The following is a 27,025-nucleotide window of genomic DNA, read 5'->3' on the forward strand; positions in this document are numbered from 1 at the left end:
TTTTTTTTTTTGAGACAGGGTCTAAGTTGCTGAAGCTGTCTTTGAACTTGAGGCCCTCTCACTTCAACCTCTCAAGTTGCTGGGATTACAGGCACACAACAATGTCCCCACTAGAAAAGTTCTCAAAAGGAAAAGAATTGTTGAATGGGACCTGTTAAGTATAGCAGGGTGGCTTGATGATGTGGCAGATGGATCCTGATTGGCTGAGGTGCTTGGACAAAATGAAGAGCTGTCTTTCTTGTCACATAAAGAAGTCCATAATGGGGCATACCTTTCAAATTAGCAAGTCGGTGAGTGGTTTGGTTTTCTCTCTCTCTCCTCTTCCCCTCCTCCCCTTTCGGTCTCCCTTCCCTTCATTCTTCCAATGTCTTCCTTTCCTTCTTTAAGCCTCAGGAGAAATGGTTTGTTTAAATTAGGTCTTGAGACAGTTCCCCAACTCTTAGAACTGTGGATCTGGCACAATTTAAAAGCAGTGGAGCAAAGCCCAGGATCTCTGACCACATGAAAAAAATGTTGAGCATTTCCAGCAAAGCTTAGGAAAGGTCAAAATGAACCATGGTATATGAATTATGTAACATCATTAAGTAATGGTATTCTTAACCTAAAAAAATTAGAAAAACATTTCATTGTGATAAAATATACATTTATAATTTTAACCATTTCACTTAGATAAGTACTTTGACATGGTATGTCATCTTCACCATATTTGTTTCCAGCACATTGTCATCATCCCAAACGGAAGCTCTGAACCCATTAAATAACAACTCTTCCAGCCCTTGGTAATCTACTTTCAATCTTTATGAATTTGCCTCTTCTAGACACTTTCTATAAATTGAATCATACATTATTTGTCCTTTTGTGTCTGGTTCATTTCACTTAACATCATGTTTTCAAGGTTCATACTGGTTGTAGGACACATCAGAATTTCATTCCTGGGGCTGGGGCTATAGCTCAGCGGTAGAGTGCTCACCCAGTGTGCATAAAGTCCTGGGTTTGATCCCCAGCGCCACAGATAAATAAAAGTTGTATACAATTTCAGTATGTCTAGGAAGGACAAACTAACCCAGCCCTAATAAATTCATCTTTAAAAGGAAGAATTTTATTCCTTTTTATGACTGAGTTATTCATTGTTTTTGTGCTGTGGTTTGTTTATCCATTGTCTGTTGGTGGGCACTTGAGTTTGTTCATGTCTTTTGGCTTATGAAGAGTGCTGCTGTGAACACAAGTTACATACCTGCCTAAGTGCTTGCTTTCAGTTCTTCTGGGCACATACCTAGGAATGGAATTGCTGGAACATTTGGTCATTCTATGTTTAACTTTTTGAGAAACTGCTAAATTATTTCCCACACCAGCTGCACCACTTTCATTCCCACCAGCCATTCTGGTTTCTCTAGATCCTCACCAACATGTGTTACTTTCCATGGTTAATAGCCATCCTAGTGGGTGTGTCAAAATTTTTAACATTTATTCTGATCTTTTTTGGATGACTCAGAAGGGCAACTTACCATCATGAGGAGCCATTTCCTTCAGGTTACTAAAAGGTGTCAGTGGCCATATGAAAGGGAAGGTGTGGGATTCTAGCCATTTATACAGTATCATTGTATTCATAAGATATTTCATTCATAAAGAGGTTTATATTTTTCTTGATGTGACCTTTTTAAAAATATGTGGGTTCAGGGATCAGCTGAGACCCTCAGATTGAGATGGGACACAGTTTAAGAGTTTCAGGATACATATCAGCTTTTATATTTGGCTTTTAGAGTTGCGAGTAATGGTTTGGGCAGTCCTAAGCTTTGGTAAGAAGTCCTTTGATTGTACCTATTATCTTACTCTACCTGTTGCCGTGCCTGACAGATGCCTCAACAATGCTCAGTAAACAAAAACCCAGCACAGAACCTGGTAGAAAGGGATGTGGAAGAAATTGAGATGTTGATTGTCTTAAGTGGTCCCATTGCTGCTCAAAATTTAGTTTTTAGTCCTCCTCATTGCTTCAAAGAGCTAGTTCTGTGTTTCAGGATTGTTTTCCTGTGCCTAGGAGGTGTTATTGAATATTTTTGAATGAGCCTAGGTACAGAAAATATATTGGTAAATATTATTTCTGATGAACCATAGTTCTTTCTTCCTTGAGAAACCCACAAAACTGTACTGAGAACTGGTGAGCCAGCGCTGTCAATAAAAGGAAGTGATGCCTTGGGAGAATTTAGCTCCTCTGGTGTTTGCTAGTTTGTATTTCTGGAAAAAGCACTCATCTTCAGGGAGGGAGGGCGATTATAGTCAAGTCTGGGAAATGGCGCTGCTCTTGCCCCTATTGTGATTTGCGTGCACAGCAGCTCCTTGGCCTATCCAAGAAGTCCTGCAGGAGAGGTAGCCAGTCATTTCACCTTCCTTGGAACAGACATTCCTCAGTCGTACTTTGGGAAATTAGACCATTGCTTTCAATGCATTTCAGTATCAAAGCTCTGAGTAAAACATGGATATCCTTGAGAGTAAAAAAAGTGTGAAGCCATCCTGAAAAGCAAGTTGTCACACATTCCTCCTCAGTGTTATTCTGCCACTAAGCATTAATGCTTCCCTGTGTGGCTCCCTGGTATAGGACACAGTTTATTGGAAGATGGTATGTAATGGTAACTGCTGTAGAATCCTTTATTTTTTGCTTCCACTTTCAGATGGGAAATTTTGTTCTTCATGGTTGTTTCACAGCTCATGTTTAGAATAATACTCTAAATTTCTGGGAAATGGGTCCAAAATGTTGAGTGAGAAACAACCTAGGACTGGGAGCTCATTACTGAGAGGAGCCCCCACTGCTTGGAGTAGAATTGGTGCTTCTCTCATCCTGTTTCCTCCTGTTTGATTTTTATTTATTTATTTTGTGGGGGGTGGATTTCAGGGGCTTGAACTCAGGGGCACTTAACCACTGAGCCACATCCCAGCCCTTTTTTATTTTGAGACAGGGTTTCTCTAAGTCGCCTAAGGCCTTGCTAAGTTGTTGACGTTGGCTTTGAACTTTCGATTCTCTTACCTCAGCCTCTAGAGCTGTGGTATTATAGGTATGCCACAGCCTCTGTTTTGTGCTGTTTGAGAAACAAGGAGAAGCAACTTATTAGGACCTTCAGCAGCCCTTCACTTGGGAGCTTAACCCTTCACTTGGTGGGTGCCTAGTCTTTGGAAACCACATCTTTGCTATCAACAGCGCTCAACTTTGCTACCAACAGTTGTCACAAATATTGAGTTTCTGAGCTGGGCTCCATGGGACAAAGAAGGCATTGGCAAAGTATACCTATTAGTCATAATCACCCTTCTAAATTTGTATTATTACTACTTTTTAATCTGATAATCTCATTAATTCTCATGGCATCCCTATTACATAAAGGAGAATAACAGATCTCAGGTTTGTGAGCTAAGGCATAAATAAGTAACGTGGTTTAATTCGTATGGCTGTTTGAATTTAATCATGAGATTACAACTGGAATCAGGAGTCAAATGTGATGGTACATCCTGTAATTCTCATGACTTGGGAGACTGAGGTAGGAGAATCGCAAGTTTGACACTAGCCTCGTTGATTTAGGAAAAAATAAATAAAAAAGGCTGGGGAGTAAGAGTGGTTGCTTAGCAAGTACAAATTCCTCGGTTCAATCATGAGTATTGAAAAAAAAAAAGGAGAAAAACTACTTGGAGGTGGGGACGGGAAGAGCAAATAAATTCAAGGCCAGCCTCAGCAACTCAGTGAGACCTTGTCTCAAAATAAAAAAATAGAAAGGGTTGGGGATGCAGCTCAGTGGTGGAGTTTCCTTGGGTTCAGTCTCCAGTACTGGGGAGTGGGGGACTGGAACCACATTTCTTTCTTTTTTTTTTTTAATGGATTCTGAATTTTTTAAATACCTTTATTTTATTTTTTTATGTGGTGCTGAGGATTAAACCCAGGGCCTCATGTGTGCTAGGCAAGCATTCTACCACTGAGCCACAGCCTCAGTTCCGTGGAACCACATTTCTTATTGATCAAACAAGTGCTCTTTTTTTTGATAACTACATAAAGTGAAATTTGGTCTTGGTGTTTTAAAATAAAATTCCAAAGAAATTCTTGTATTTGTATGGAAGTTTCATGGCTTAGAAAACCTAGTAGCCAGGAGAGGGTCATAGTGTTTTTGTTTTTTTGACTTGAAATGAGAAGATTAAGGCTTAGAAAGATTTTCACCTGGTGTTGTATAGCTTGCAAGTGAGAACTGTGACTAACACTTAGCCCTTTTCTATCCAGTGTTTCTGATAAATTAGACTCTTGGCAATTAGATCTTTAGTAGAAGAAGCCAGCAAGTATATGTTGACTATGACTCAACCCCTGCCTGAGTCTTCAGCCTCAGTCTGTTACTAGTCAGTGTAAGTTTTTAGGTTTTAAAGGTTGTCAGGCTTTTCTTTCAGATCCAGGTTTGAGACCAGGATTATACTAGTTCATTTTGATGATGTATGACTTGAATTCATTGCCTTCTTGGGGGCCTAAATAATAGATCTAGAATAGATGACTGATCTTATCTTCCACAGGAATCAGGGGAAGAGTTTTGACTAGGACTGCTTACTGGTAATAGGACCAAGGTATGAAATCATTTGAGCAAGAACTTATCTTTGGCAGGAGCAGGGTTCAGTCCACTTGGATGATTTCACTGAACTGGAAAGCACAGCTTAACTCTGTTTCTAGGCCCTGGCTGGGTATTTGACGGTGCTTCCTAGGTGAGACCAGTGAGCTGGAATGACATCCATGAGAGGAGAGCCCAACAAAGATCCAGGAAATTGTAGTCAATTTATTAATCTAATTAAATAGAACAGTTACTTAGTGCTTTCTCAACTCTTATTTGTTCAGTAAGAGACTTTTGGAATTGAAATAATTTACCAGTCTAGCTCAGAGAATGTATGAATTACAGAGGGCAGATCAGTTTAAATTGGCTCTTTATATTAATTTAAGAAATGTCACTGCATTTAGACTGAACTATAGCAAGGGTAAGCAGCAGTCCTCCAACATCAGGGTGGGTCAGAGTCTCCTGGGAGACTTGTTTATAAACTACTCTTGAGCCCCACTCTAGGGCTTCTGTTTGGTGATGGGGCTTGGGCCCAAGATTTTGCATTTCTAACAATTCCTAGGTTGATTGTGGTGGTCCTGGGATTGCACTTTTGAGAACTACTGACTTAGGCAAGAAAATGAGTTCTAGATATAGCTATTTTTATTCCTCCTCATTGAGGTCTTTACAAGCAGGGAAAGGGAATTAACCTATTAGTCTGCACCCTGCAAGACCCCATGCCAGATGATTTGCAGTCATTATTTAACTTAACCCTTGAAACCACTGGGCAAAGGAATCCCCATTCCATACTGCCTCAACTTACACCCTGTTTTAAAAACCTGCTGGAGTAATTCTTTTTTTTCTTTCCCCCCCCAAGGACAGTTTTTAGTTATGTCTCAAAGAATAATATTGGTGTATACCATTATAGGTCTGATTTTTTTAATGTAGCCCATATGTTATATTTCATTGCTATTGTGGATTCATTACTCTTCTTGTAGATTTATGAGATATAAGACATAATTTAGCAGTAATGATTATATAATTGATGAGATTAAATGAGGTATGTTTCCTCTCAAGTGAATGAGAGCTTGATTTACTGTTAAATACTTTTTCTGATCATGGGAAAGATGAGGATATATTCATTTTATCACAGTAGGTTATTTTTGAGTGTTACCAGTTGGTTATTGATCAATCCTATTTTTACAAACAAGGTGAATTTCAGGATACTAGGTACAAAGACATGACTGAATTTTTGATAATAATCAGAAGACTTCCTCATTTTTAAAGTATTCTTTGTTAATGTTGTTTTTGAAAGGTCAACTTATTTTCAATGGAGCTCAGTGAAGTTACTTTGTGTTGTTTGACAGAATCGCACAGAATTATTAAAACAGTGACCCAAGCAATTGAGTTGAAGGCATTCTGAGGAAACCTGCTCTTGTGAAAATCATCTTTGATTTTGGAATAAAAAGTAAAGCTGGAAAGGAATTTACAGACGAAAAAAAGAAGTTTGAAATTGGACTCACAGGATCTGGGCTTGGAAATGCCTCAGGTAAATCATAAGGAATAGGTGCCAAGTTCTGTTTTCCTCCTGTAGAAAGCTAGCGCCATGGGCTTATAAGTTCTGAGTCTTAACACAATTTGGCATGTTGCTATTATTGCTGATCTCAACTTGTTTGGAAATCGTGTCCTCCTTCCTTTGCTTTCTGTTTTCTCCCAGCCACAGCTTTGAACTCCAATGAACTTGTCACAGGAAGCATGGTGAATAGGTAGGTTAGGAAGTGGGTAGATCTGATAGCTTTATGGGGGCTAAACCAGCTCCCTAAAAATGAATCTGCTACAGCAATCCGTTTTCCATCTCCTTTGGTTTCTTCCTGATTTCCAACTCCTTCCTTTGATTTATGACGGTTGAGAAGTAGTTAAAAGGAAACAGGGCTCTCAACCTCTTCCCATCCCATCTGTGTCTCACATGTGTGTGCATGCACATGCACACACCTCTTGAAAAATATGTCTAAGGATGATTATATTAGGGCAGTTATTTGAATTGATCAGTTCGGGTTTGAGGCAATCACTGAAACAATAAGTAGAGCCCTCTTACCCTGTTCTTTCCCAAACTCCTTGCCTTTTAATGGTTAGCTCCTGCACTCCCTGTTTGTTTCGTGCTGGGAAGAAACCAAGAACTAATGAGTGGGCAGAGATTTAGGCAGCTTTCTGTAAGGTCTGTACAGAAGTATTCCTTAAACTCGGAGAGTCAATGACTTCCAGCAGAGGTGAAGAAGGGAACTTGCTAGCTGATACTAAAAATGCCAGAGGGCCACTTCCCCCAGCCCTGTGTCACATGGACTGCACATGGGTTTTAGGATTCTTGCCCAAACAAGATTTAGTTTGTTGTTATTGACTACTTGAATTTAGGACTATACAACTTTTTCCCAGCCTAAATATTTTGAGGAAGTAAGGTCCCACAGGTCTGGAAGGGGTAGGGAAAGTGAGAGAAAGAAAGAATGGAATGGGGAGCATCAAGAAAGAAAAATGGGAAGAGAGTATGTGAAAGGCCAGTCATGGTAAGCAGAGGGTGTGGGTAGAATCTTAAGCCAATAGACTAAAAGCATTTTAAAAACTTGTGCAGAAATTTGCAGAAGAAAAACAAAAAAAGTTAAAGAGAAACATTTTATTCTTTCTCATCAGAGTTAGATTTCAGAATGAGGCCTTTGTGTTATTTGAGCTGCTTTACAAGTGTGAGCTTTGACTTTGAAGTGATTTTGGATAGATGTTGAAATGTAAAAAGGCAATAGAAAGAAAACAGAGGAGTATTAACTTTGAATGCAGAGTCTTTTTTTCCCTTTCTTGTTTATTATAGAATGAAGTGTACTTCCCAAGAATCAAGATGAAAGCTACAGAGGTCATGCCCAAGTTTCTGGTCACAGCCGGGAGATTTGGGGGCTATTTTGTTGATCCTATTTGTTGGAGTAAAGATGTCATAATTGTCCTCCAGTTTGTTCTGGGAAATGAGATGCTAAACGCACTCAGCAGTACAGAGTAGAGCTGATGTGAACCTTTGCAGGTCCCAGGAAATGCCAGGATTCTCTACTTTAGGAAGGATTTGAAGAAATGTTATAAAAGTGTTCATTAAGTGCTGCGCACTGACTCTGGTGCTAAATAAACTTTAATTTTTATAAGTTAGATATTATTAGCAGTTGCTACTATTTTTTTCTATTTTTTAATGCACCTTAGGTATTTTCCTCATGTAATTCCACAGTTAAATGCTAGTGAAAGCTCTTAAATGTTTCTATACAGTAGAAAAAAATGCAGAATTATTTTCTGAAAATAAATTGCTTTGAGTGGGGTTCATGTGTAATAAATTGGTCTTAAGTACTGTTTAGCTTTCTAAAATGAAATCACTGTATTATAGCCTAGCGTCAGCGGAATGGACCCACCTTTTGGGGATGCCTTTCGAAGCCACGCCTTTTCAGAGCAGACTCTGATGAGCACAGATCTCTTAGCAAACAGTTCTGATCCAGATTTCATGTATGAACTGGTAAGCATATATATATATATATATATATATATTTTTTTTTTTTTTTGATTTCAGCTTTGATTGATTTGGGGTAAAAGTTGTGGTAGATTTTCTTAATCTATAAATGCCTGAAAAGAAAAAAAAATATTGTGATATTTGATTTTTGTGACTATATGTCTAGTAATTTTAGAAGGATATATATACCCATTGAAAATAGAGAAGAGGTTATAAGTATCTTCAAGTTTTTCATGAGGAGAATAAGAATCTGGGTTGTTCATTTGTTTTGAGGTGCTGGGGATTGGATCCAGGGCTTCTCGACTGCTAGGCAAGTGTTCTACCACTGATCTACATTCCCAGCCCAGAAGCTGTGGTTTCTTTTTGTTTTTGCCTGCTTCTGGTTTTTTAGCTAGAAAATTAAGGAATGATGCATTGAGCAAGATGGTAGGATACAGAGTATGTGAGGCAAAAGTAGAAATTCAAAATAATACTTGAATATACTTTTTATGAGATAAAATTCTTAACATCTTCTAAAAAATAATTTGATACATATGACATAAGTAATGTGGAAGTATATAAAACTGGAAAACTGAGTGCACAAAATGTAAATTTATTTAAAAATCATTGAATCATACACTTAATAAAATTGAGTTTTATGGTATCTAAACTCTACTGCAGTGAAGCTGTTAAAACACAGTTACACAAGCTAAAACAACCTAGATGAACAAATAAACTAAAAACTTAGAGTAGAAATGAAAAACTTCCTGGTTTCTTTTCTTTTTTCTTTTTTTTTCTTATGGTACTGGGGATTGAACCCAGGGCCTTATGCATGAGAGGCAAGCACTCTACCAATTGAGCTATATCCCTAGACCCTTCCTCATTTCTTTACTGAGTCTCCACCTTCCAGACCTTTTCTCAAAAGGTAACTACTACTAAACCAAATTTTTCCTGTGCATTTATAAACATATGGGTATGTTTCTTAATTAGATGACATACTTTTAGATGCAGTATTCTTTCACTTGCTTTTTAAACATAGAAATATATGAATTGTCTTTTTTAGGACTAACCTTCATTCTTTTTAATGGCTACAAAGTGTTACAGACTTTTAAAATCACATCTCTAAATTGCATGAGGAATATTTTACTTCCCTGTCCAGAAATTGTTACCGTGTTTTGCAAAAGATCTTACATTCTGTGGCTGAGTTCCAGCTTTCTTTGGGGTGCTCTTTGCCTCTATATTTAATCTACTTAGGAACACATATTCTTCTGTAATGAAGGTGAGGTCTTCATTATTTGCTTCTTAATTGAAGCTAAAGATACCCTGCCAAATCCTCCCAAGACCAGGAAATGTAAACTCATTTTAGGAAGCATTCATAGTAAAGCTCCAGAGCCTTTGGTGTTTGGACCATGCCTAAGCCTCTTGAGGAACACATTTTCCCTCCTTTTGTTTCTTGCCCAGTGAAATGATGATGTAGGTACAGTGGTTCAGTGTCATGTCAGTAGCGTTCTTAAAGCAGACCAGAGGTAGAGTAGTCATCTATCAGTTTGATATATGCAGGTGGGGATGGAAGTAATTATTTTGAAAATATGGTGTGTGACTTGTTTTTTTTTTTAAAACCTTTCTTAGGATAGAGAGATGAACTATCAACAGAATCCTAGAGACAACTTACTTTCTTTGGAGGACTGCAAGGACATTGAAAATCTGGAGTCCTTCACAGATGTTCTGGATAATGAGGGTGCTTTAGCCTCAAACTGGGAGCAGTGGGATACATACTGTGAAGACTTAACCAAGTACACCAAACTAACCAGCTGTGACATCTGGGGAACAAAAGAAGTGGATTACTTGGGTCTTGATGACTTCTCTAGTCCTTACCAAGATGAAGAGGTCATAAGTAAAACTCCAACTTTGGCCCAGCTTAATAGTGAGGACTCTCAGTCTGTTTCTGATTCCCTTTATTATCCTGATTCACTTTTCAGTGTCAAACAAAATCCCTTACCCTCTTCATTCCCTGGTAAAAAGATCACAAGCAGAGCAGCTGCCCCTGTGTGTTCTTCAAAGACTCTTCAGGCTGAGGTTCCTTTGTCAGACTGTGTCCAAAAAGCAAGTAAACCCACTTCAAGCACACAAATCATGGTGAAGACCAACATGTATCATAACGAAAAGGTGAACTTTCATGTTGAATGTAAAGACTATGTAAAAAAGGCAAAGGTAAAGATCAGCCCCGTGCAACAGAGCCGGTCCTTGCAGAGCCAGGCGCATGCAGATGCTGCGAAGGAGAACATGTGCTACTGTGGTGCCGTGGCAAAGAGGCCAGAGAAAAAGGGGTTGGAACCTCTCCAGGGCCATGCCACCCCCACCTTGCCCTTCAAAGAAACCCAGGAACTATTACTTAGTCCCCTGCCCCAGGAAGGTCCAGGGTCGGTTGCCACAGGAGAGAGTAGTAGCCTTTCTGCCAGCACGTCGGTCTCAGATTCATCCCAGAAAAAAGAAGAGCACAATTACTCTCTTTTTGTCTCTGACAACTTGGGAGAACAGCCTACCAAATGCAGTCCTGAAGAAGAGGAGGATGACGAGGAGGATGTTGACGATGAGGACCATGACGAAGGGTTTGGCAGCGAGCATGAACTTTCTGAAAATGAGGAGGAAGAGGAGGAGGAAGAGGATTATGAAGATGACAAAGATGATGATATTAGTGACACTTTCTCTGAACCAGGTATTAAATGTTTGGAGGCTTACAAACTGACCTTTCTATCTCTGTTTTGAAGTGGAAAGATTTTGTTTGGGTGGTTTCTTTTAGTTTGAGGATTAAATGACTATATTGACCTGGATATATAATTGCTTTCTTAAAAATCTTTTTTTTTTTTTCCTTTTTTTGGTCCTGAGGATTGAGGAATTGAACTCAGGGATGCTCCACCACTGAACTAAATCATTAACCCTTTTCAGTTTTTCATTTTGAAACAAGAGTCTAAGTTGCACAGGCTGGTCTTGAACCTGTGATCCTTCTATCTCAGCCTTCCAAGTGGCTGGGATCACAGGTGTGCATTGTAATGTCCAGCTTGTAATTTCTTTTTTCTATTCAAACAGCTCTAAAATTATTGCTTCTCCTCATACAGTAATTCATATACTGGGTTCCTTTCTTAAATATCTTATGTTGTGACCTGATTTGTCACTGTCCTTGAGCAGTTATGCAAAGATGCCAAGAATCTTTTGGTCTAAAATATATTACTATCTAAATATGACCCTCTACGACAGTCACAGTATATTAGAAGTATCTAGATATTGAACCAAGTAATGATAGTTCATGTTACTCAGGCCTGTAACCAACAAATCCTGTTTAATGATGTAATGGTGGGCTTTTTTTCTGTCATATTTTCATTTCCACAGTATTTTCTCATTTAAGAAAAATAATGTTATAATTTGAGCATTGGGGAGACCCCTCTTCATTTTGTACAGTGCATGTAAGTAAATGGGAGAAAGAAGTTGAAACTTGCAGGGAACTGGATGACTTTAGCATTTCCAGGTTTGGGCCATTATCTTTGTAGGCTGGTGTAGTCTGTTTATTGCCAAGTGACACACAGTTAAAAATGCACGAGGAAGTGAAGGTCTTTGAGCCGGGCCCTTTGGCACACACTTATAATCTCAGTGACTTGGGAAGCTGAGGCAGGAGGATCACCAAGTTTTAGGCTACCTTAGCAAATTAATGAGACCCTCAGCAACTTAGTGAGACTTTGTCTCAAAATTAAAATTAAAAGACTAAGAGTGTAGCTTAGTGGTAGAGCATGCCTGGGTTAAATCCCTAGTCCAAAAAGAAAGAAAGAAAAATTAAGATCTTCAAATTCAAACAAAAGTTATTTGCTTACCATGTTCAGCCAGAGGAAGGAGAAGCTGTGCTCCATTTGTGTACAGTATGCCAAAATGTATTCTTCTGTCATATGTAACCAATTAGAAAAAATTGTTATAAAAGATTATTTGCTTAAAAAATAGTATTGAACATTTAAGATCTGCCCATCGCAAATCTTGAGTACACAATGCAGTGTTATTTACCATAGTCAGCAAGCTATATCCAGAACTCATTCATCCTGCAGAACTGATGCTGTTGTCTTTGATCAACTCTCCCCATTTCTCCCACCTGCCAGCCCCTGGAAACCACCATTCTACACTCCACATTCTAGATTCCACATATGAGTCTGTAGTCCTCTTTCCATGCCTGGTGTGTTCACTAAACATACCGTGCTTCAGGATCAGCCTTTTAAAAAACTTGACTAATATTCTTCTCTGAGTGTGTGTACACACGTTTTCTCTCTATATATGTCCACTGATATCCTTAAAGGCAATTCTGTATCTTGGATATTGTAAATAATGTTGCAGTAGATGTAGGAATGCAGATATGTTCTAGAGACTGATATTGTTTCCTTTGGCTGTGTTCCTGGAAGTAGGATTGTTGAAGCATATGGTAGGTCTGTTTTAATTTTTTCTTTTTTGGTACTGGAGATCGAACCCAGGGGTGCTTTACCCAGTGTTTGATCCCCAACAATCTGTCTGTCTATTTATTTTTGTGGTGCTGGGGATCCAACCCAGGGCCTCACACATGGTAGGCAAGTGCTCTACCACTGAGCCACATCCCTGTCTCATTTTATTGTTTGAGACAGGGTCTTGTTGAGTCGCTCAGCGCCTCACTGAGTTGCTCAAGCTGAGATCCTTCTGCTTCAGCCTCCTGTGTCACTGGGATTCTAGGCATGCAGTGTCTGCAGTGTTTTAGGTGTGGGATTTTTTTCAGATTTTGAAATGTTTGCATAGACTTCATTGGTTTAGTATCCTTACACCAGAATGCTCCAAAATATAGAACTTTTTGGTCATCTAGTACTCAAAAAACTTTGGATTTTGAAACATTTCAGATTTGGGGTTAGGATGCTTACCCAGCATTTTGTTCAAAACTTTTGTGTCTGTATTTATCAGGTGAATGGGCCTGTAATTTTTCTTTTCTGTTGTCCTCTAGTCTGGCTTTGGTATCTTGGTAATGTTTACCCTTGTAGAATGAGGTTGGAGGTGTTCCCTTCTCTTCACTGTTTTGGAGGAATTTGAGGATCTGTGTTAATTTGTCCTTGAAATATTTAGTAGAATTCACCACCCAAGCCATCATGCCCTGGGCTTTTATTTTTTGAGAGTTTTTGACTACTGATTCATTCTCCTTACTTGTTACTGGTCTGTTCAGAGTTTTTGTTTCTTCTTTCCTTCCTTCTTTCTGAGAGGCAGTCTTACTGTTTTGTCCAAGCTGGCCTTGAACTCTGACTCCTCCTGCTGCAGCCTCTCAAGTAGCTGGGACTGCAGGGATGCAGCCTTGCTCCTGGCAGGGCTTCTGTTTCTTTGTGACTCAGTCTTGGTAGGATGTCTGTTCAAGAATTTATTTATTCTAGGTTATCCAATTTGTTGGTGTATAAAATTACTCACAGGGTTTCTTTTGATCCTTTGTATTTCTGTGTTATTTTGTTTTTCCTTTCATTTACAACCTTAGAGTTTTCTTTTCCTTAGTCTAGCTAATGCCTTATTAATTTTATTTCTATTTTTAAAAAACCTTCATTGATATTTTCTATTGTTTTCTAATCTTTATTTCACTTACTGACATGATCATTGTTATTTCCCTCCTTCAGCTAACTTTCAGTTGGTTTCTTTTTTCTAGTTCTTGAGGTGTAAAGTTTACTTGTTCACTTGAAATCTTTCTTTTTTCTTAATGTAGACATTTATTATTATAAAATTCCTTCTTAAAACTCTTTTTGCTACATCTCATAAGTAAAATGGATATGTTGTTTCCATTTTAATTTCTCTCAAGGTTTTTTGTTTCTTTTATTTTTTGACTCATTGGTTGTTCAGGAGTTTAATTTATACAGATTTGATTTTTTCCAGTTTTCTTCTCTTTATTGCTTTCTAGTTTCACGCCGTTGTGGTCAGAAATAAATTTTTTAAATAATTGGTGTGAATTTCAGCCTTTTAAATTTATTAAGACTAGTTTTGTAGCTAATTTATAATCTATTCTGGACAGTATTCTTTTTATGCTTGACAAAAATGTGTGTTCTGCTGCTGTAGGTTGGATTTTCTATGTGTGTTTTTTAGGACCATTCGTTTTTTTTTTTTTTTTGGTCCTGGGGATTAAACTAGGGAACACTTGACCACTGAGCCATATCCCAGCCCTGTTTTGTATTTTATTTAGAGATACGGTCTCACTGAGTTGCTTAGTGCCTTGCCATTGCTGAGGCTGGCTGTGAACTCAGGATCCTCCTGCCTCAGTCTCCCGAGCCACTGGATTACAGGTGTGTGCCATCGCGCCTGGCCCATTTGTTTTTTAGTGGTTTCCTGATTGATATTCTGTCTGGACCATCTGTCCATTTTTGCAAGTGGGTGTTTAAGTCCCCTACTGTTTTATTACATCTGTTTCTCCTTTCAGTTATGTTAATGTTTGCTTTATTTTAGGTGCTCTGGCACGGGTACTATATATTAATAATTGTTTTACCCTTTAGTTTTTAACTGAAAGCCTGTTTTGTCCAAGTATTATTCCCCCACCCCAGGTCTTTTTGGTTACAGTTTGTATGAACTATCTTTTTCCATGTCTTTTAGTTTGCCTTCATTTATTTATTTTTTGTGGTATTTATTGGGGATTGAACCCAGAGCCCTGTACATGCTAGGCAAATGCTCTACCACTGAGTAGAGCTACATCTCCAGTCCTTGCATGTGTTCTTAAAATTGTGGGGTGTGGTGGCACACACCTGTAATCCCAGTGTCTGGGGAGTCTGGGGCAGGAAGATTACAAGTTTGAGATAATTTAGAGAGACCCTGTCTCAAAATTAAAAAAAAAAATTAAGGCTGGGTATGTGACTCAGTGGTACACATGCCCCTAAGAACAATCCAAGTACTACCAGCCAATCAACCAAACATCCAACAACCAACAACAGCAACAACAACAAAAATTAAAAGTTAGTCTATTACAGGCAGCATATAGTTTATGCTTGTTTTTATTCATTTAGCTACTCTAGATCTTTTGATTGATATTGATAGGTAAGATAAAGATTTACTATTGCCATTTTGCTAATCAATCTTCTGACTTTTTTGTTCTTTTGTTACATTCTTCTCTCTTCCTTTGTGATTTGTTGATTTTTTTTCCCTAATGTACTTTGATTCCTTTATCATCTAATCTACTACAGGTTTTTTTCTTTGTGTATATTATGAAGCTTAGTTTGTCTTAGTCTTTAGTTTGTTTTAAACTGATAATAATTTAACTTCAACTGTATATAATAACTCCATTTTAACTTTGATACTTTGTTTTTGATGTCACAGTTTACATCCTTTATATTTTTGAATTCATTGACATATAGTTGTTTTTAATAACTTTGCCTTTTGACTTTTGGGCTACAGATAAAAGTGTGATTTACATACCACTATTTTAGTATCAGAGCATTCCAAATTTGGCTATATTCCTACTTTTACACAGTGAGTTTTATATTTTCATATGTTTTTGTTGTTAGCTAGCATCATTCCAATGCAAAGAACTCATGTTCATGTTTTTCATAAGACCCATTTAGTAGTGATGAATTCCCTCAGTTTTTGTCTGGGGAAGTCTAGTCTTTATTCCTGAAGGACAACTTTTCCTAGTATTCTTGGTTGACAGGGTTTTTTTCTTTTAGCACTTTGAATATACTATCCTCCTGTCTTCTGGCCTGCAAGATTTCTGCTGAGAAAACCATTGGTAGTTTATAATGGTTCCCTTGTATGTAACACAGTTACTTTTCCTGTCTCAAAATTCTTCACTTTAAATTTTTAGAATTTAATTGAAATATATCTTTTTATTTATCTTTTGTATGTGTTTCTTTGATTGCAGTGTATCTTGATGGGAATCTTTTATTTTTAATCTACTAAGGTTTTTGAGCTTTACTGATCTAGATGTTCATTTCCTTTTGTAATCTGTCTGTGTCTGTCTGTCTTTTTTTTTCTTTTTGGTACTGGGGGTTGAACTTAGGGCACTTAATCACTGAGCCACATCCCCAGCCCTTTTTATTTTTTATTTTGAGTCAGGGTCTTGCTAAGTTGCTTAAGGCCTAAGTTGGCGTCAAACTTGAGACCCCCCTGCCTCAGTCTCCCCAATTGCTGGGATTACAGGTATGCACCACTGTGTCTGGCTAAGTCAGTGGTTATTCCTTTAAATGAGCCTGCTGCCCTCCCCGTTTGTTCTGTTTCCTCTGGTATTTCTGTAATAGACATATTGTTTCCCTTGATGGTATCATGTAAGTCCTGTTATGCTTTCTTATACTGTTTTTCATTCTTAATTTCTTCTTGTTCCTCCAACTGGGTAATTTCAAATCACATATCTTTGAATTCATTGATTTCTTTCTTAAGAAAGAAATCAATGATCAAGTCTGCTGTTGAAGCTGAGTGTGGAATTTTTTTTTTCAATTTAATTCTTTAGTTCCAGAATTTCTGCTGTTTTTTCATAGTTTCTCTTTGCTGAATTTTTCATTTTTCCCATTTGTTATTTTCCTGACTCATTTAGATGTCTGTCCATGTTCTTCTACAGTTTTCTGAATTTATTTAAGATAATTATTTTGAGTTCCTTACTGGGCAGTTCTTATATTCCCCATTTATTTTGGGTAGTTACTGATGTCTTCTTTTTGTTTCCTTTGGTGGTATTCTATTTTTCTGATTATTTATAATCTTGTGGCCTTGTGTTGGTGTCCATGCAGTTGAAGATGTAAATACCTCTTCAAGCTTTACAGACTGGCTTTGCCATGAAAGCGCTCCACTGGTCAGCCTATCCAGAAACAGAGGCTAGCTGGACAGGTCCATATGTGGCTTGCTGCTGGAGTCTCATGGTGGCTAGCCTGCTACTTGGGTCAGTGGGCAGATGGGCATGATGGCTGGGTCCGTGGGGATCAGCCCTGAAACCTAGCTGACCTGGAACAGGGATGGGCATGGGCCTTGGGTGTCTATAGAAGCCATCCCAGCACCTGGAGCCAGGGATGTGGGGCTGCTCTGGGTCTGTAGCCTTCAACCTTTTTACACGCCTGATACTAGGGATAGAACTTAGGGCTTCACTTATGCTAGGCAAGTGCTCTACCACTCAACCACATCCCCAGCCCTTTTTACTTTTTATTTTGAGACAAGATCTTGCTAAGTTGCCCTGGCTGGCCTCTAACTTGCAGTCCTTCTGCCTCAATCTCCTGAGTGGCTAGGATAACAGGCATGTGCCACCGTGCCTATGTCCTTTCTTTGGTTTTTCATTTTTACTTGTGTTTATTTTATTTTTGAAATAGGATCTCATTGATTTTCCCAGGCTGGTCTTGCACTTGTGATCCTCCCCTCAGCCTCCCAAATCGCTGGGATTACAGATGTGTGCCATCATGCCTGGCTCTCCTTTAATTGACTTTTTTTAAAAAAATGTTTTTAGTTGTAGATGGACACAATACTTTCATTTCATTTATTTTATTTTTATGTGATGCTAAGGATTGAACTCATTGCCTCACATGTGCTAGGCAAGCGCTCTGCCACTGAGCCCTTGATTGACTTTTATCTCCACTTTAAATTCACTGTCAGTCTTTTCACTTGGTTCCATCTTGATAAATGGGTTGAGAGTTGAAGTCCATGTAAAGAGGTCACATTGACCTCTTTACGTGTAGACACGTAAAGTGACAATTGTAAATTGTCATATTGTAAATTGATCCCTATTTCCATTTTGTCAGCCTTTTTGACTAGCATAGAAAGAGGGAATATATTTTTGTAGTTGGTGTCCTGTCATGCCATATTCCCTTCCTTGTTCCTCATAGCAGAACCCTTGATTATGAGCTTGTTGTTCTTAAGCAACCAGGCAGTGACTGTGCATTATCTGGCACTTAGCAGGGTCAGTTCTTTTCTTGGACCTATTTAATAATGCTACTGAATGTGTGGAAGGTGTTTAAATCATCATTTCCAGTTGACTTAAAGTAAAACCCTTTTGGGTAGTACTACTTGGTCAACTCTCTCAAATGTTAATGAACAACATGCTTTAATCATAAAATTAACACATTTTTTGTGATATTATTTGGGTTTTATTCACATTTGCTAATGAAAATCTCCCCTTTTCTTGAAATAAAGAGCTAAACAAGCAACTTCAGGGATATGAAAGTGAATTATTGGTGAGAGAAAGAAATTCTTTGAATCCAAAAAAGTAAGGATAAACTTCCTTCCCAGTGCTAGTTTTAGGGTGGGCTGAGGGTTGAGTGTGCAGCAGATGGTTTACAAAGGCCCTTTTGTGGTGACTCGTTCTCTGGATGCTGCTTCTTGGCAAATGGTTGCATCAGTTCATGAGCCTGTACAGTTCCAGGAAAGGTGCAAAATGGAGTTTCAGTGCCTATTCTGGACTGACTGCCAAGTTTTAATAGAGCCTATTCTGTGGACAGGCTACAACTGTTAGGAGTCATGAAATTACATGGTTCTAAGACTAAAAGTGGGGCCCCTAGAGTGAGAGTTTGTTTTGTAATCCCCACTAATCATTTTCACAGTTGACTTTACCAGCTTAATGGCAGTAGTCTGCTAACCACAGATGTTTGATTAGAATTTAAATGGTCTTCTTGACTTCCTTTTGATAATCATTTCAAGAAGGAATGATATCTTTACAGTGATATAGCAAATGGAAATAGAAAAGGGCTTCATGAGAAATGTTGCATTCAAAAATTATTTATTAAATAAAGGTTTTTTTGAGCTGGGTGTGGTGGCCACACCTATAATCCCCTGGTTCTGGAGAGGTTGAGACAAGAGGATCACAAGTTTTAGGCCAGCCTGGGCAGTTTAACAAGACCTGTCTTAAAATTAAGTTTAAAAAGGGACTGAGGATGTGGCTCTGTGCTAGCATGGGGGAGGTTCAATCCCTAGTACTGGAAAAAAAATTTTTTTCAAGTATCTACTTTGGGTCAGGTACTGTGTGTATTAGGTATTGGCTATACAGAGATAAACAAAACAAACATAATCCTTGTCTTCATGAAACTTAGAGTTGATATGGGGAAAGGTAATTTTTCTCCATAGTTTTTATATTAAAAAATGGATGGTTTGAGGCAACAAATTTAGTGTGTGGGGGGCAGGGAAATAGGGATAGAGAGAATAGGAGAGAGAGAAGGATGGTGAATTTTTGGTATTTGCTATTAGAATATATTAATGTACTGAGTTGGAGAAAACCAATGACCCTTAACTACTTTTGGGGAAAAGGCTGGATGTGTGTGACTAAATAATACTAATAATTAATAACTAATTTGGGTAAGGCAAGAAGAAATGAAAATCTTCCTGACTCTGAACTCAACATAGAATGTGAATAAAATCCATTCAGACCATGTAATGAGTTAGGCACAGAGAAAGCAGGAAGTCCACTTGGAGGTAGACTCTGTCAGTCATGTGACCTGACTCGGACTTACCTCTGCTGGATCTTGTTACCCCTCCATGAGTGTGTGTGTTTGTACAAATGGGGTCAACAACCTCTTCCTTACCAGGTTTTTAGAAGCTTCAGATGAAACATATGAGTACATTAAGTGAGGGAGACAATATTTTGCCATCTGAGGAGAGGCAAAAAAAGATGCTAGCTAAGGGAACATATAGAGTATCCAGGAACAAGCGACTCAGCAGGGTGAGGCCAGAGGATTGCCAGTTCAACATTAAATTAAAGGGCTGGGGTTGTAGCTCAGTGGTAGAGCGCTTACCTAGCAAGCATGAGGCACTGGGTTTGATCTTCAGCACCATATAAAAATAAATAAAAAAATAAAGATATTGTATTAATATTCAACAAAAATAAATAAATTAAAAAGCTCTGGGAATGTAGCTCAGAGGTAGAGAGTCCCTGGGTTCAATCCCCAGTGCCCCCCCCAAAAAAAATCCAGGGGATGGATTGCCTGGGAGCTATATTAAAAATATCTCTATGTCTTGGGCTGTGCTAGACTTGTGGACCAGAAGTTGTGGCCATCAGTAGGTAGGTAGAACTCTTTTTTTTTTTTTTTTTTAATACCTCTGTTGAGGCATTCCTAGCTTAGTTATTAGCTTAGTTACGGTAATACAGTGTGCCCCTTGTGCCTTTTCCTAAGCTGGGTTGATATCTGGAACAACAATAAATCCTTTAATTTGAAATGAAACATAAGCACAAGTAAATAGTTCAAAGCTTTATGTGTCTGACAATTTTTTAAAAATCAGACTTTTGGGGGCTAGGGGCATAGTTCAGGTGGAGGGCCTACCTTGCATGCATGAAGCTCTGGGTTTTTGATCCCTAGTACTGAGGGGAAAATTCAGACTTCTGAAAATGGTTATGTCACTCAACTAGTGCATCATTTTAAAAGAAGAACCTAAGGTTCACTGTCAAACTGATTGCTATTATTTCTTTAAAGTACCACATGTGCACCAGTATATACTTCACAGGTTTGTGAAGTATACTCTGTGGTGTTCAAACACCAACAAACCACCTAATGACGTATTTCTCAGATATTTCTTACTGTTATTAAGTGGCACATAATTGTATCATTCATGCCAGAATTGCCACAAAGATCTTGCCTTGACCATTGCTCAGAAAATCACTCTGCTTTCTAAATTCATCCCTTTTTTAAAGCCATGGTTATGGAGTATAATTTTCAGTCAGATTCACTCTTCTTGCAGAGTGTGCTCCTGTGAGTTTTGGTTTTCTGCAGTCCTGGGTGTAGGTCTTGACAAACGCACGCCATCATGTAGCCACCTCCCCAGTCATAACACAGGATGGTTTGGTCAGCCCCCAGATTCCCTTATGCTCCTTTACGGCCATCCTCTTCCTCCATACCCCTCCTGGGAACCACTGTGACTCTGGCTTTGCCTTTTCCAGGATGTCATATAAATGGAACTATACTCCTGATTGATTCCTACTTTGAAGAAAACTTGGTAAAATTCTGAAATTCAGACTTTTCTCCCAAAACAAACAGATGCCATCAATTTCTTAGTGATGGTCCAGAGGAGTCTTGGTTTTTAGCAGGAAATGGTTGTTTTGCTTGGCTAGTGCTGCTGGTTTCCCTGCTGCTTCAGGTTTGGATGGTGTACATGCTGTGCGTGGTCCGCCCTCTGTCCCACGTACTGAGCACTGGAGAGTACACCTCCTTCTCTGGGGAACTTTAGGTATGTAGGGCATCCTGTATTGGGTCTAATCAACAGATGTAGTAGCTTACAATTAAGTATTTTCTGAAGCTTCTTATTAGTAAACAAAATAGCTCCTTTAAAAGTGAAATATCTGGGTGATGGTGGCGCACACTAGTAGTCCCAGCTCCTTATGAGGCCCAAGCAGCAGCAGCAGCAGCACTTGAGCCCAGGAGAAGACCAGTGTGGGCAATGGCTAGATCTCCATCTAAAAAAAAAAAAAAAAGTGAAGGAAATATATATTGCTTCTACTGAAATATTAGCTAGAATAGGCATATAAGTTTTTATTTGATAGTCTGGGTGAGAATTGTCTTTTGTACGTTTCCAAAGTGGGGCTGGGTGGGTGGGTAGAAAACCATTGCTGCCTCAAAAATCAGAAGAATACACAGCTTTTGGTTGGAGATGTATTAGATATATAAAAGCTAAAAGGAGGACATTTAAAAAATCACACTATAGCTTAGTTACTAGTTATTAGCTTAGTTATGGTAATAACTAAGTTATTAGTTGAGGTAGTAGCTCAGTGGTAGAGTGCTTGCCTAGCATATGTAAGACACTGGGTTCCATCCTCAGCACTATATAAAATTAAACAAGTAAAGGCATTTTGTCCGTTTACAACTAAAAAAATTTAAAACACACACACACTATAGTGTCTAAGTACATTATCAATTGGAGCTTTTGACATTCCTGTAGCTGTGTTTGTTCTTTCAATCCCATGTGAAGGTACTAAAAGAAGTGTCATACATCAACTTAGAAAAACCAAAGAGAAACCTAACAAAGATAAACAGTATAGTTAGCTATGTGTCTTAATCTCTGATATTTTATGAATTATAGATTTACCTTTTGAGTTACTTTATAGACCTGATTTATAATCTTTGATATGCCAGTTATGTTTTCAGATGAAAGGATGTATCTCAGCTTACAAATAGAAGGGTCTTTTTATTTGTACTGATTAGTTTATTGAAATTTAAGGTGCTTAACAAATTGGTGGGGCCTTTTTTTTTTTAAGGCTATGAAAATGATTCTGTAGAAGACTTGAAGGAAATGACTTCAATATCCTCTCGGAAGAGAGGCAAAAGGAGGTACTTCTGGGAGTATAGTGAACAGCTGACACCATCACAGCAAGAGAGGATTCTGAGGCCGTCCGAATGGAGCCGAGATACCTTGCCAAGTAATATGTATCAGAAAAATGGCTTACATCATGGTAAGAGGGGGGGATTGCAGTAAAACTTTTAGTGTTGCTAAAAATGAGGATACTGAACCATGATGCCAGTGTGCTTTAGAGTCTAGCACTCCTGAGCCCACTAGAGAGTAGTGTCTAGAGCTGTCCCCAGGCTGAGGGTGCCTGGGAGGCTTCAGGTTCAATGGATTCCCAGCACTGAAAGAAGAGGAAGAGGAACATTACCTAGAGAGATGGCATGATGGTGTGAACAGTTGTTTCTAGTCCCTTCTTATTCTACTTACCACCATCTAGGAGGCTTGTGGGCCCTGGCCTGTCACAGTCACTATAACCAGAAGCATTGGTGAGAAACAAATGGCTTTAGCATCTCTCTATTCTGTACTTTTCTGGTCTCCAGACTTGAATGTAATCTGGGAAACTGGAATACCAAGGTGGTGGGGAAAAGAGAAGGAAAGAAGAGAAAGGGTGGTTGTGGAAAAGGGTGGAAGGAAGAGTTAAATGGTAGAAATCGAAGACATTTACAATCTAAGGTCAGATTTTGAATTGTGAACTAAGAAAGCTGTAATTAAGTAAGAGTTTCTTCTGCAAAAGTATTTTTACAGTAATTCAAAGTTTTTACCCAAAGAAAGGCAGAGAGGGGAAGTACTAGGAAGCTTGGTGTTCAACAAAGACTTTAGTGTTCATTCAGGCTGCAGATTTAAGTCACAAGCATTTTTGAGGATAGGGATTTTATCTTAAGAGTATTTGTGCCTCATTTGCCCTACCATCAGCACCTGGAGACTCTTCTCTCAGTGAATAATTGTGTAATTTTTATATTCAGATTGATTTGCTACCAGAAATGAAAAGGTAAGTCTACTAGGTGCTTGTGATGAGCTCTAGAAAAGTTGTTGTTAATATTTTAGGAGTTTAGAGGACAGAGCCATCCTTTTTGCCTGGAGTGATAAGGCAAGACCCCTGGATTCTCCTGTAATGTTATGTATCAAAGCAGCTGAAGAAGAGCTTTCAAACATATTCTTTATTTCCTGTTGGATTTTTAGTCTGACACACAAATGTATATGTCTGACAAAAATTTCAGTACTAGCCTCAAAATGCCTGGGTTTGGGTAAAATGTACAAACTTTCTTCTGACCATATGTTATATCCTATCCTTGATTCTTGTCTGTAGTTGAACTTGAACTTAATTCCTGAGATTTGAGATATTTAGTACTATCTTTCAAAGAGTTAAGAACCTGTTATCCTGAGGCTAAAACTTAGGGGTAGAGAAGGACTTGGAAAAGCTTGAAATTGCCATATTGCTCACATTTCTGTATGCGTGTGTGTGTGTGTGTGTGTGAGTTTCTGGAGATGGAACCCAGGGCCTTATTCATGCCAGTTCAGTGCTCTGGCACTGAGCCATACCTGCAGCCCACCCATATAGCCAGGGGAAGGAGAGAAGGCTCACCTCTCTTGCTTAGGTTGTTAAACATGCCAGGACTTCCAACATGAAAAGGTGATGGTGTAGTAGGTGCGGAAAGTGTTCACTAAAATAATCTAACTTAAATTTCTTTTAAACTGTCTATAGGGAAATATGCAGTAAAGAAGTCACGGAGAACTGATGTGGAAGACTTGACTCCAAATCCTAAAAAACTACTCCAGATAGGCAATGAGCTGAGGAAACTGAACAAGGTGATTAGTGACCTGACTCCAGTCAGTGAGCTGCCCTTAACAGCCCGGCCAAGGTCAAGAAAGGAGAAGAATAAGCTGGCTTCCAGGTACATGCTGATAATGTTCACTCATGTGAATCAAGTCTAGGAGTGAGATTAGACCCCAGGCTTTAGTAGGAGAGGTGACCTTCAACTCCATTCAGAAATATTTTTCTTTTGTAAATACTACAATGAGAATATTGTGTTTTTTCCTGTTAAAGTAAAAAATGGCATTTATGCTTTCTGGAAAAGGTTCTAAGGTGGAAGAGGTGAATGGATTTCAAGTGCATTATAATATAATAATGTTTTTTTTTTTTTTTAATTTTTGTACTGGAGATTGAACTAAGGGATACTCGACCATTGAGCCACATCCACAATCCTACTTTGTATTTTATGTAGAGCAGAGTCTCACTGAGTTGCTTAGCACCTCACCGGTGCTGAGACTGGCTTCGAACTCGAGATTCTCCTATCTCAGTCTCTGAGCTGCTGGGATGACAGGTGTGGGTCACAGTACCTGGCAACAATGGGAGATTTTTATAACTGTATTTTCTGTTTGCTTTTTTTTTTTTAGTAAATCAGGTTTATTGAGGTATAATGTAAAAGTAAAATTCACCCATTTTAATGTATTATAGTACAAGTTTTGACAAACATATCCAGTCATAACATTACCACCACAATCAAGATATCAAACATTTTCATCGCCTTAAAAATTATAAAATTCTCTCATCTTAGGCTCTCACCAGCTCTGCTCTGTTTTCTGTCCTTACAATTTTGCTTTCCTTGAATGCCTTATAGATGTAAGATTATGTAGCTTAGAGTTTGGCTTCCTTCATATAACATGATGCATTTGAGGTTCATCCATATGGTCTCATGGAGTAATTGTTCTTTTTTATTACTGAGTAATAGTCCTTTGCAGGGACATACTACAGTTTCCTCTGTTTACCATTTGAAGGGTCTTTGGGTTGCTTCTAGTTTTTGGCAAGTATGAATAAAACCACCATAAACATTGACTTACTGGTAGTTTGAGTGAACATAGGTTTTCATTTCTTTTGGATAGATGACCAGGTGTATATGTTCAACTTTGTAGGAAACTACCAAACTGTTTCTCAGAGGAACTTCTATGTTTTGTTTTACATTCCCACCAGAGCAGATGGGGCACTACTTGCTTCACACCCTGTATAGTACTTGGTATTGTCAGGTTTTGTTTTACCCACACTTAATAGTTGTGTATTGGTTACAGCTTTATTTCTGAATGAGTGCTAAATTTTAAAAATTCAGTTAGATGATTATAATAAGTGTGTTTTATAATTCAGTTCCTTGATACACACTAGTAGGCAGTGATCTTTGGTTGCTATTAGAAAATGTCTGACAACAGCAAAAAAGTATATTCCAAATATTCTCTTAAAAAGTGAACTAATAGCTCCTTCCTTTTGCAGAGCTTGTCGGTTAAAGAAAAAAGCCCAGTATGAAGCTAATAAAGTGAAATTATGGGGCCTCAACACTGAATATGGTAAACCTGAGTATTGAAGAATTTGATTAACCCTCTGTGAACTTTGCTGACCACCGTTTCCCTTTAGTTTTGTTGTTGTCTTTCCCCATATGCTGCCCAGTGTTTGGCTAGCTGCCTTTGTGTTCATCCATTTAGTAAGCCACATGCATGCTTCATTCATTCTTGTTCTTCTCCTGGCGGGAACGTCTGCATCTGTGGCTCTGAGCCAGATCTCATGACTGGGCTAGTAGCTGGTCCACTTGGACCACAGTCCTTTCTTCTATAATATAACGATGCTGGATTAGCCAGTTTTGTTGTCTGGTGTTAACACTTTTCTTGAATTGATTAATGGTATTTTAACCTCTGTGTGGATAGTTTAGATCCATGTTTCCAATTTGATTGCTCATTAGAATGTCTGTGTACTTGTTAAAATACAGATTTCTAGGCTTCTCCCCAGAGCTTCTCCATTGAAATAGAACCAAGGAATCTATATCTATACATCTCTATCTATCTATCTATCTCTCTGTATATTTTTGTACCCGGAATTGAACCCAGAGATGCTTTACCACTGAGCCATATCTCCAACCTTATTTTTTTTTTTCCATTTTTGAGCAGGGTCTTAGGGCCTTGCTAAGTTGCTGAGGCTGAACTTTGAATTGGTGATCCTCCTGCCTCAGCCTCCTGAGCAGCTGGAATCACAGGTGGCCCCACTCTGCCTGGCTGGGAATCTGTATTTTTGTTACTCCCCAGACTACGACTATGACTCCTCCTCCTCCTCCTCCTCCTCTTCTTCTTCTTCTTTTTTTTTGCAGTGCTAGGGATCAAACCCAGGGTTAGGGGCAAGTGTTCTACCACTAAGCTATGCCCCTGTATCTGTTATTACATCATTAAAAGCAATTTCTTCCATGTTAGTGACATAAAGTATTTTGTTCTGTCTTACAGATAATTTATTGTTTGTCATCAACTCCATCAAGCAAGAGATTGTAAACCGGGTACAGAATCCAAGAGAGGAGAGAGGACCCAACATGGGGCAGAAGCTTGAAATCCTCATTAAAGATACTCTTGGTAAGAATAATATTAGATAAATTCACAGCCAGTAATAACATGTAGATAATATGATTGAAGGAGATATTAAAATTTCTTTAAGGAAAAACTCAAGTGTTCTCATAATGGTTACTCTTTCTCTCTCTCTCTTATTTTCCTATGCTGTGGTTTGAACTTGAGCCTCTTGCATGCAAGGCAAGTGCTCAAACACTGAGCTACACCACATCCCATAGTTACAAAAAGAGTGATTTTGTCTTTTGATATTTAGTATTCATAAATGACTACTGTCTGCCACAATTTGTAATTTAGGTTTAAACACTGAACTGTGTTAGTGCCTAAGAAAGAACTTGTAACAACTTGAACCTCTGTGGGGAGAAGACCCTGAGCTGCAGGCCTGCAGCTGGCACTGCAGTGGGGCATCCTTCATCGCTTG

General features: G+C 38.6%; 1 protein-coding gene across 3 annotated transcripts in view; it reads left to right on the forward strand.

Moving 5' to 3' along the window:
- The window catches only part of Crebrf (CREB3 regulatory factor), a 49,561-nt gene that overhangs the window by 13,223 nt on the left and 9,313 nt on the right, over positions 1 to 27,025 (forward strand). For 2 of the 3 annotated variants that reach the window (XM_046421360.2, XM_046421361.2), the window contains exons 2-8: positions 5,912 to 6,093; positions 7,951 to 8,076; positions 9,679 to 10,765; positions 22,208 to 22,402; positions 23,939 to 24,128; positions 25,496 to 25,569; positions 26,491 to 26,613. In XM_046421360.2, the coding sequence (XP_046277316.1) occupies positions 6,085 to 6,093; positions 7,951 to 8,076; positions 9,679 to 10,765; positions 22,208 to 22,402; positions 23,939 to 24,128; positions 25,496 to 25,569; positions 26,491 to 26,613 (1,804 nt within the window). In that variant the 5' untranslated portion in view covers positions 5,912 to 6,084. Of the gene's footprint in view, positions 1 to 5,889; positions 6,094 to 7,950; positions 8,077 to 9,678; positions 10,766 to 22,207; positions 22,403 to 23,938; positions 24,129 to 25,495; positions 25,570 to 26,490; positions 26,614 to 27,025 lie in introns of those variants that run through there. The other variant, XM_046421362.2, reaches the window with a different exon arrangement.

Source organism: Marmota monax, unplaced genomic scaffold (genome assembly GCF_021218885.2).
Source record: "Marmota monax isolate L192 unplaced genomic scaffold, Marmota_monax_Labrador192_F-V1.1 WCK01_AAM20220418_F8-fsc00084, whole genome shotgun sequence".
NCBI lineage: Eukaryota > Metazoa > Chordata > Mammalia > Rodentia > Sciuridae > Marmota > Marmota monax.